At 39.3% G+C, this 10,592-nt stretch overlaps 3 protein-coding genes across 8 annotated transcripts in view; all 3 read left to right on the top strand.

The window, feature by feature from the left end:
* Positions 1 to 2,888: 2,888 nt before the first annotated feature.
* LOC104804046 (protein IQ-DOMAIN 14) lies at positions 2,889 to 6,228 on the top strand. 5 transcript variants are annotated; one of them, XM_010528207.2, is made up of 8 exons: positions 3,051 to 3,275; positions 3,755 to 3,833; positions 3,939 to 3,975; positions 4,070 to 4,167; positions 4,266 to 4,745; positions 4,826 to 5,044; positions 5,129 to 5,257; positions 5,348 to 6,228. In XM_010528207.2, exons 4-8 carry the CDS (start codon positions 4,093 to 4,095, stop codon positions 6,032 to 6,034), a joined length of 1,590 nt encoding a protein of 529 aa, XP_010526509.1. In that variant the 5' UTR covers positions 3,051 to 3,275; positions 3,755 to 3,833; positions 3,939 to 3,975; positions 4,070 to 4,092; the 3' UTR covers positions 6,035 to 6,228. The 5 variants fall into 5 exon arrangements, with proteins under 5 accessions (XP_010526517.1, XP_010526533.1, XP_010526509.1 ...); XM_010528215.2 differs by lacking the exons at positions 3,051 to 3,275; positions 3,939 to 3,975 and adding an exon at positions 2,889 to 3,010; XM_010528231.2 differs by lacking the exon at positions 3,939 to 3,975 and having other exon boundaries at positions 3,050 to 3,275; positions 4,269 to 4,745.
* Positions 6,229 to 6,551: 323 nt separating this feature from the next.
* On the top strand, positions 6,552 to 8,729 carry LOC104804080 (L-type lectin-domain containing receptor kinase V.4-like). Its single transcript, XM_010528243.1, is given in 2 exon segments — positions 6,552 to 8,054; positions 8,056 to 8,729. Coding segments are annotated over 2 exon segments (1,989 nt in total). The 5' UTR covers positions 6,552 to 6,557; the 3' UTR covers positions 8,548 to 8,729.
* A 1,679-nt stretch (positions 8,730 to 10,408) lies between these two features.
* LOC104804087 (stearoyl-[acyl-carrier-protein] 9-desaturase 7, chloroplastic-like) overlaps positions 10,409 to 10,592 on the top strand; it is a 3,356-nt gene continuing 3,172 nt past the window's right edge. The window contains exon 1 of one of the 2 annotated variants that reach the window (XM_010528258.1): positions 10,409 to 10,592. In XM_010528258.1, coding sequence (XP_010526560.1) covers positions 10,536 to 10,592 — 57 coding nt within the window. In that variant the 5' untranslated portion in view covers positions 10,409 to 10,535. The other variant, XM_010528249.1, reaches the window with a different exon arrangement.

The following is a 10,592-nucleotide window of genomic DNA, read 5'->3' on the forward strand; positions in this document are numbered from 1 at the left end:
CCCCCCCCCCCCCCCCCTCTCTCTCTCTCTCTCTTGGTATTTTTCATCCATTTTCTTTTTTCTTTTCTTCCAATTTGAAATTGACTAATTAACCCCCTGTAGGATTTTCCAATTTGAAAAGAATGGATTGAAGTTTTCTTTTTTACTTTTATCTTTTTACCTAAAACACGCTTAATAAGAATAAAAAATCAATAGTGAAAAAAAAGAATAAAAAATTAATAATCAAGTTTTAATTTCTCTGCCAAAACAAGCTTAATTTAAATCATTAAAAAACTTATTTTTTGGAGGTTGAGGGGTTTAAAGAGATTAAAAAAAAAATAAACTAAAATCTCAATGTAAAAATATCGGTGTATGTACGTTTTTTTTGGGTAATTAAGAAGATGATAAAAATCATGGGATGCTTGAGGTTGAAGAATCTTTGGTTATACAATCGTTATCTCTCAACCTCCACATTTGTTTTTTTTTTTGTTTAATAAAGGCATTTAAGAGCATCACACTTCTCGGCTTTTTCCTTCGATTCTAAGATTTGACATTCTTAGGTATTTTTCCCACATTAGATATTCACTTTGATTTTTGGATTATTTGTAATATGGATTATAAAAAAAAAACTTAGAAATAAATGATTTATTATATATCAAATTGAGATTTTTTTATATCTCATTCTGTGTTGGTTTAGCCAAATTCGATTGTTTTGATAATTGTTTTTTTACAACGATAGAAACTCCGAGTGCTATCTTGAGGAAGATAATGAGGTCAATATAGTTTGAATCAATAACAAAATATAAATTAAGATTTGGGAAATATAAGTTAAATTCTAAATAAAATTACAAAAAACATAAACGATATATATATATATATATATATTTGCCCAAGTCTTCCACCATTATTCAAAATTCGAATATAACTTGAACAGTAGTGTGATACATCGTGGGAGACTTTGGTTTCCATTAATGTTCTAAACTAAGAATTACATTATTTTTTTTATGAAAACGAAATGAAAATAAAAATATTACTTTTTTAACAGAGGAAATTTTCTGGCTTAGTTTACAATACACTCAGGTCAGATTACCTAAATATTTTACAGAATCAGACAGTTTCACGTGTTCTGTTTCAGATTATAAATTTAAAAAATTCAGAGTTTATTTGTTTTCAGACCAACAAACATGATATTATAATACATCTATATATATATATATATATATATTCTACCAACAAAATAACAGAAATAACCTGTTAACGGAAAGAAAAAACAAAAATGTGACAATAAAAACAAATGATATATATATATATATATAAATAATGTATATTTTTGTGGCCTCTAAATTATATGACATCATATGATGAGACTAAACAGTTCCGTGTGTTCCACTTTAGGAGACATATAAATGTCAAAAATATTATTATTATTTTTTAGTCACCCATTCAAAATTAATATTTTTTTTTTGTTTTTTACTTGCGTCTATATTTAATTTTGTATAAACATGGTTATCGGATGATACGTGGCCGATTTTTAGTATATTTAGATATAAACTACATAATTACACGTATTATTTTACACAAACTAATAATACAAATTAGGAAAAATAAATAAATGAGATCATAGATAGATAAAAGGCACGTGTGGGGGAGTCTTCCTTTCAACTTGGTTGAAATTTTAATCTCATTATTACTTGAATTGTATTCCAAGGCCTAATGATGATTTCTATTTCTCTCTCTCTGTAATTATTACCACATCGTTTTTTGTTGCCTAATTACCAAATCACTAATCCCATATCGTCCTAAATTTTAATCAGTGTTTCATTAGATTATCTGATTATTTTTATTTTACTATTAATATTTTATTCCTAACCCTAAATTTTAAACTGTAAAAATTAAAATCTAAGCTCTAAATTCTGAATTCTAATTTAAAATTGATCTTAAAATCTAAAATCCTAATTTAAATTTAAACTCCATATCTTATGATTTTTATATCAAAAATTAAGATTTATAATTGATTAGGAGTTTAGATTTAGGATTAGATAATTTTTTTATTGTAATGATAATGCAACACTACTAATAAGTTTTGGGGCTCTACTATGTCAAATGTAATAGCAAATTCTTTTGATTTTAAGATTTTGATTGTTAAATAAATCTGCTCAAATGTAATATATTCATGGCAACAAAATGATGAGTGTGACTGTGTGAGTATATATATATATATACACATTGTTTATATATCAAAATTAACGATTACTTTATAATTTCTGCAGTATCCAATTTAGATATTATGAAAAAGATTGTCCTAACCTCCAACAAAATCCAACAGAATCGATTGGTTGGTTGGCCAAACCATCCGAAAATTAATTACTTAATTATTTCATTAACTGTTGGAGAATGAGGCTATGATTTGGCATTTGCCGGATTCCTAACCGGGAAGGTGAACCGCACGCGCGAGGCGAAGGCGCGTGTGACGAAGTAGAGAATCAACCTCGTCTATGAAAAATTCTTGGGATGGTGAAAATCCTCCATCACAAAAATATCGAAAAACACAGACAGCGACACTGACGTAATCATGATTACCGTAAACAAATCAAAAGCACCCCCCCACCAAAACCCAACAGTTCCCAGCCCGAAAGGCCAAAACTTTACCTGATTACCGATTGATTTAACATCCGAAAAATACCCACGAAATTAGCAGATCATGCAGTTCTGCTTTTGTTCTGTGTTCGTGTCTCGTTCAAGACATTGGGTTTTTTGAAATGGGTTTTTGTGAATATTGCTGGAATCTGAATTGGGTTTTGAGGGTGTGGTTGCGGTTTGTCTTTATAATTAAGTAAAGTTTGTTCAACATTGAGTGAGAAAGTGGCCAACTCTTCCCTCTCTCTCTCTCTCTTCATGATGATGATGATTAAGCTGAAATTAAAATAAAACGATAAATCGAAAAAGGTGGTAAGAGAAAGAAAAAGGTTAAATTTCGTTCATACCAGCAGGACCCGGATTCAAAGTTGCAGACTTTTCTACAAATAACAAGGTAATTTAAACAAAGAAATCGAAAGAAAAGAAAAAAAGAAATGGCCGGAATATTATTTTTGAACAAAAAATATGTAGAAAAGGGCATGAAAGGAAGGGGGAGGGACTAGACAAAGGGAAAAGGAGAACAATAGCAGACAAGAGTCTCCTCTGGCTGCTCTCTTTTTTCCTCTCTCTCTCTCTCTCTGTGTCCGTAACGACAGCTTTCTTTTCCTGGAATTCTTTGAGAAACCCTAGAAGAGAAAGCTACAAACCTGTTGTTTAAGGTACGTGATTCAATTCGTGTGCGTGTTTGTGTGGTTATGCCGAGGATTTTTATGCTGCTTAATTTTATAATCGTTTTGTCTTCCTGGGTTTTCTGGGATTTGGGAAAAAGATCTCTGTTTTCTTCCTCTTGTCGTTGTGTTCTTGTTGCTACTTGAGCTAAAATTCAGGGGTTTTTTTTTCTGTTCCTCTGATCTTTTTCTCTTTTGTTGGGATGTGAAACACATGATCTATGGTTGAGAGAAAGGGGTTGAGTTGTCTTGTAGAAGGTTGTCTCCTGTCCAATTTTCTCTCTGTGATATATATATAAGCATCTGCATAAGAAATCTCAGGGCTCGATTCTGTCGGACAAGCAATTTATCAGTTCGCCTAATTTAAGAACTGTTCATGCGGAGGAGAAGTTAAACATGGCTGAGATCGTCAAAGTTAACACTTGTTTTCCCATCTCTGATCTCTTGGAGTTTTCCTTGTTCCATTCCAGACTGTTGGTTTCCTCTGGATTCCATGTCCCAGGAGCTTTGGTCGCTGAAGCTGCTCCTCGGTGACACAGAGCTACCATGGTAAAGTAACTTGCGTGGTCTTTCCAAATCTCCTGTATCCCGTCTGCGTGTAAATCCTGCAAGTAAAGATAAGATTGTGGCTTTCTTGACGTTATAAACGCACAGATCGTAGAAACTAACACGAAAGATTCAATCTTGAGAGGTAATTTTGTGGGCGAAGCAGAATGTGTCGGGGGAGAAACCTCGGCTTGAATGTAGGAAAGGCTGAAACACGTGTTCTGTTTTCTGGGTTTCAGGTAGAAAACTAGTGTAAAGAAAGATGGGGAAGAAAGGAAGTTGGTTTTCTGCAATCAAAAGGGTCTTTACGCCACACCACAAGGAGAAGCTAGGCAACGTAAGTGTAGCAGATATTATTATCACACTGTAACTTCCCCCAAGTACTTTTGCATCGATTCTGAGAGAAATGGCTCATGGTGAATGAACATGTTGCAGCAGGAAGCGGAGAGAAAGAGCACGAAAGATAAGAAGAAGAAAGGGTTTGGGAAGCTAAGGCATGGAGAGACGAATTCATTTCTTCCCATCTTCAGAGAGCCGAGCAGTATCGAGAAGATCTTGGGCGAGGCAGAGAGAGAGCACAGCCTTGTTTTCAAGCCTCCATCTCCCGCCTCTGTTCCTCCTCCTGTTAGACCTTCTTCTCCTCGGGTTCCATCTCAGAGATTCGTCTCTCCCCCCATTGTTCCTTCTCCAAGACCGACTTCTCCAAGAATCGCCTCCCCCCCACATGCCGCTTCCCCGAGAGACGATCCTCCAAGATCAGTTCCTCCTAGACACCCTTCCCCAAAGCCTCCTTCTCCAAGAGCGGCTTCACCCCGGGTTGTGCAGCGACGGGAGTATGTGTATAGGCCAGAGCCGACTCCCGCCGTCCTAAACGCTTCTGCGATAAAGATCCAATCAGCTTTCAGAGGGTACATGGTAAGTACCGGTACTTTTGTTCTGTTTCACCAGGGCGCGGCATTTCAAAAAGATAAAGGAAAGTGTTGCTTGTGAAACAGGCGAGGAGAAGTTTCAGGGCTCTTAAAGGTCTGGTAAGGCTTCAAGGGGTGGTGAGGGGGCACAGCGTGAAACGCCAGACAATGAACGCGATGAAGTACATGCAGCTATTAGTCCGTGTTCAGACACAGATCCAGTCTCGTCGCATCCAGATGTTGGAAAACCAAGCCCGGAGACAAGCCAGGAACGAAATAGATGACGCAAGATTGGCCGCTAGCATTGTAAGTTGGTTTATCAGTCTCGTAGTCTGCCGTTTTTGGTGAAGACAAGAGCCGTCATTGATCATTTATGATGAGTTCTTTCAGTCTGAAGCTGGCAACGAGGACTGGGATGACAGTGTTCTGACAAAAGAGGAGAAGGAAGCGAGGATGCAGAGGAAAATTGATGCGATCTTCAAGAGAGAACGGTCCATGGCCTACGCGTATTCTCACCAGGTACTCTCATTCTTCCTCATCTCTCTCTCCATATCAATGTATATTTATATCCGTATTTACCAACATCTTCCTGCTTGTGTTCTCTGGCAGTTGTGGAAGAACAGTCCCAAGTCTGCACAGCCCGGGCTGGCCGGCGTTCGTTCTGGTGGTGGGTTCCCTCTATGGTGGAACTGGGTGGACCGTCAGCTTCCTCTGGGTACTCCTTCCCCGAGCCTGAGCCAAACCTTGAAGGACTTCAGGTTCACGCCCACAAGACCGAGCCCACAGCCTCAGTCAAGCGGTCAAAACCATTTCAACTTCGACACTCCAACCCCGAAATCCTCGGAATCCACTGCTTTCACGCCGTCCAGACCAATCAGAACACCGCAACCATCGAGATACTCGAGAGGAGGAAGAGCCCTCGATTACACTTTCAAAGACGACGACAGCCTCACCAGCTGCCCACCATTCTCAGTGCCCAGCTACATGGCCCCAACTGTCTCGGCCAAAGCCAAGGTGAGACCGAGCAGCAACCCGAAGGAGAGAGTGGCTGGAACACCGGGCAGCAACGAGAAGAGGAGGCTGTCGTTTCCTCTGGCTCAAGGCCTCGGGTCTTTCAAATGGAACAAAGGGTCATTGTTCATGAGCAGCAACAACAACAATGGCGGCAAGGTTTCGTCTAGTGGAGTTGTGGTGGAAAAGCACAAGACCCTTCAGTCTATAGGAAACACGAGCGTTGATTCCACTGTCTCCATGCCGGCTGCTGTTGGGAGGAAGCCGTTTAACAGATTTGCGTGATTTGCCTTGATTTTTGTTTTGCATTCTTCAGTTTGTGCATCCTTTCTCTGGAATTTGTTCCCTTTTTCTTCTTCTTACTTCATTTGTGGGGTGGTATTGATTCGAGTGCCTTTTGTTTTTGGAATTTGGATTACGAAACTACTGATGTAACATAATAAAGGAAAGAACAATAGCAGACGATTGGCTTTGAACTACGACTCTGGTTACATTGTATGAATGGGTCAAAGTATGAAACTTGTGTCCGAAATTCAGATGTTGTCAGAATATTTTTACGGCCAAAGCTATGATTCTGCAGTTCTTGTTTTAAATATTTGATGTGGACTGACCAGTTCTTTGGCTATTCGTGCGTGGATCATGAGGATTGGAGAATGCATACACGTCTGAAATCCGACTGTTATTGTTGTTTAATATGTTACTTGCGTATTAAGTTACCGGGTTGACTTTCTCGGTTCTTCTGAAGGGCATAAACGACAGAAGATCTTGCTCAGGACATCGTCCATTCGAAGCTGGCAGACGATCGATCATGTCCCGTGAAACAATCTTACAAGCTGTTCTTGTGCTGGTCCTTCTGTCTTCGCATACAGATCACTCCCATGGCAAGTTCAGTATGCAGGGATCCGCGAGCGTAACCAATGGCTTCCTAGCCTTGACGAACGCCACTAAACATGCTTACGGTCAAGCTTTCGATATGAATCCGATGCCTTTCAAGAACTCCTCCAACGGTACCGCAACTTCTTTCTCTGTCACCTTCTTTTTCGCCATAGTTCCTGAACAGAAGCACAACGGCTCCCATGGAATGGCTTTTGTCATATCCCCCACCAATGGCATACCGGGAGCTTCTGCTGACCAGTATCTCGGGATCTTCAGTCCTTCCAACAATGGCAGCAGCTCCAACCACATCATTGCAGTGGAGCTCGATATCCATAAAGACGAAGAATTTGGTGACATCAATGACAACCATGTCGGTATCAACATAAATGGCATGAACTCTGAGGCATATGCTCCTGCGGGTTATTATGATCACGGCGGTGAATTCAGAAACCTTTCATTGATAAGTGGAGATATGATGAGAGTCACAATCGTATATAGCGGGACAGAGAAGCTGCTTAATGTGACCTTAAGCCCTGCAGACATGGCTGTTCCACCAGAGCGACCACTTTTGTCTTTTAGCCGAGATCTTTCCCCTTACCTGTTGGAGGAGATGTATCTTGGCTTCACAGCCTCAACAGGGTCCATTGGAGCAATTCATTATATGTGGATATGGTATGTTTATACACTGATCATGTATCCAAACCTAGACTTTAACTATATACCCGTCCTCCCTCCATATCCGAGGAAAGCGTCTCTGAGAACAAGGATCGTTTTGATTATCACCTCGACACTGTCTGTGTTTGTTGCTCTTGTTGCCTCTGTTATCGGCTTCTACTTCTATTCGAAGCACAAGAAGGTTAAAGAGGTTCTTGAAGAATGGGAGATCCAATTCGGGCCGCATAGGTTTGAATACAAGGAACTCTTCAAAGCAACAAAGGGTTTCCAGGAGAAACAACTTCTCGGCAAAGGAGGTTTCGGCGAGGTATATAAGGGTAACCTACCGGGTTCTAATGCTGAAATTGCAGTGAAAAGGGTTTCTCATGATTCACATCAAGGAATGAGGGAATTCTTGGCTGAGATATCGACCATTGGCCGGCTCAGACACCCAAACTTAGTTCGACTTCTCGGTTATTGCAGGCATAAGGCCAAACTATACTTAGTTTATGACTTCATGCCCAATGGGAGTCTCGACAAGTTCCTATACCGCTGTCCAGATCACCAAAAACTCAACTGGGGTCAGCTTTTCAAGATCATAAAAGACGTGGCCTCCGCCCTTCACTACTTGCACCACCAATGGATGCAAGTCGTCATTCATCGAGACATCAAGCCTGCAAATGTCCTGATCGACCATGACATGAACGCCAGGCTCGGGGATTTCGGACTGGCCAAGTTGTCCGAACAGGGGTATGATCCAATGACAACTAATGTAGTCTTGAACATTCGGGTACATGGCGCCCGAGTTTGTCATAACCGGAAAAGCAACCACGAGCACAGACATGTACGCCTTCGGGCTGTTCATGCTGGAAGTCGCCTGCGGAAGAAGACCCATAAAGCCACGCGAATCACCTGACAAGATTGTCCTCGTGGATTGGATATTAGATTGCTGGGAAAGCGGAGATATTCTCGAGGCCATTGACGGAAACCTCAGTCAAGAACAAGACCGTGAACAACAACTTGTGATGGTCCTTAAGCTTGGAATGCTTTGTGCACACCGGGTTCCGGCAGCTAGGCCTGCCATGTCTACTGTAATGAAGATCTTGGACGGCGTTACGCGTCTTCCGGACAACCTGCTCGATCTCGTCAAGGTCGGCAGATACGAAGGATTGTCGGATACATACGACGAGGTGATTGATGTGGTGAATCTTCACAACTCCTTGTGCACCTTCTCGTTAACCGAACCTTTCACATCCCGTGGACGCTGAAAGATTTTAATGTAGTTGCGAGTTAAACCTTAATGTGTTGGTCATGTAGTTATTCCTAGCAGTAGCAAACGATCTGGATCGTCGATTGGTGCAACGGTAGATCAGATGGTGTGTTCCATATGTCTGTAAGCGAGATTGTAAATTCTGTCTCCTCCTCCTGTTCGGGTTTCGGTTCGGGTTTACTTCGGTTATTTTAGTTAAAGAAAAACTATCATTCGGTTTTATATAAATTTTGGTTTAGTTATTTTTCGGTTCAGTTCAGTTCGAATTTAGTTTTTTTAATTAAAAAATCGTAACCGTTCGATTTTTTATATCAGATTTGGTTTAATTACGGTTATATCTTATTCGATTGGATTCGATTATTCGTTTGATAACCAAAATGATCACCTTTTTTTTCGGTTCATAATTTTTTTTTATAACAGAAAACCCGTAACTGCTACCCTTCGAACGCGCTGACTAGATAAATCTCTGGTCCGGAAACAACCTTTGTGTATGGATCATATAAACCCAGATATTACCTCTCTCCCCACGAATCGAGAATCGAACACTCGACATCAAAGTGGGGTTACCTCTTACCTAAGTTTGATCATTCGTTGTTGGGTTCAGTTCATAATTATAGTTAACCAGTTATATATTTCTCCATTTTTTAGGTTTACGTGGTCGACTCGTTACAAACCTTTTGTCTAAATATTAAAAACTTTTGCATTTAATCTCAAGGTATATATATATATATATATATATTTGTGGTTGAAACAATTGTTTTTTAAATTCGTGTACCGTTGTCCGCAAAAACCCAATTGAGATAAATGTTTCAAGATCATAAGAGACATGACGCTGCTCCCTTCTATCTGCACTAGTGGGTACACCAGTATAATTTCGTAGGGACAAGCTTAATTTTATTAGGGAATCATTTATCATTTTATTTAAATTTTTACAAAATTTAACAAAAAAATTAAGATTTTAAATTAAATAAAAGAGGGCACATGCGCTCATTGTATATAAAGTAGGTCCGCCTCCAAGCGTACAAGATTCGTGAGGACATCAGACCTGCAAACTAGTGGTGACGGTTAGACCTTCCATGGTTATCGTATCCGAATCGAACGATAACGTTTTTAGGAAATTGAACCAAATATTCAAAAACCCTAAAAACCGAAAAATTAATTTTGTTTCTTTGTATACAGTGAAGTGATTCATAGTAATGTGTCTCTGTGACGACTGTACGTACACCGTGTGATGTTTACAAACGATATATAGTGTATGCGTTTGTTTTGTGTTGTGGAAATGGCAAGTAGGAGCTGCCTGCCAAGTGGGAGATTGACGTGGAGGATACGAACCGACAACCCAAATACACTCGTCTCTTACCATTTATTTTATTTTAAATAAAATAAATATATTATTTTTTATTGTCACATCACACCTATTTATTTATTTATTACAGCGGTATCGTAGCGTTTACAACTTTAGAACAGATATTTTCAAAAATCTATATATATACACATGGTGTTAGTTCGATTTCTGATTGGTGACGAGGGATGTAATTTTTGGGTTTATATAATTCATATACAAAAACTGTTTCTGAGTTGGAAATTTACCTAGTCAGCGCACAGCGCACCAAAGGACTTATCAAAAAAATATATAGAATCACTTGATTTGTATCGTATTCATTGATTTTTTAAGGTAAATGCTTAATTAACAAGATTACCTACCGCCCAAAAGAATAAAAAAAAAAGAGAGTAATTATGTGAATTTGAAGAATCTCGAGGGTATTTTTGGTACAGATGTCAAGAATTTTGTAATGTAAAAAAACTTATATCTTTAAAATAAGAAAAACGAAATATTACGTTTTTGCCATTTGGTGATGTTTTATTTTGTTTCCATTTCGTCGCTCTCTCCCCTCCCTTCTCCACCGCTGTATTTCATACGACACTCTGTGGAGGAAACTGAACCTCTGAAAAGCCGAACCCCACGAGGAAGACGAAGCGGCGAAAATGGCTTTCAAGCTCAACCCTTTCGTCTCTCAGCCCTACAAGCTCCCTTCCTCCGCT

Source organism: Tarenaya hassleriana, unplaced genomic scaffold, assembly GCF_000463585.1.
Source record: "Tarenaya hassleriana unplaced genomic scaffold, ASM46358v1 Cleome10, whole genome shotgun sequence".
Classification (NCBI taxonomy): domain Eukaryota; kingdom Viridiplantae; phylum Streptophyta; class Magnoliopsida; order Brassicales; family Cleomaceae; genus Tarenaya; species Tarenaya hassleriana.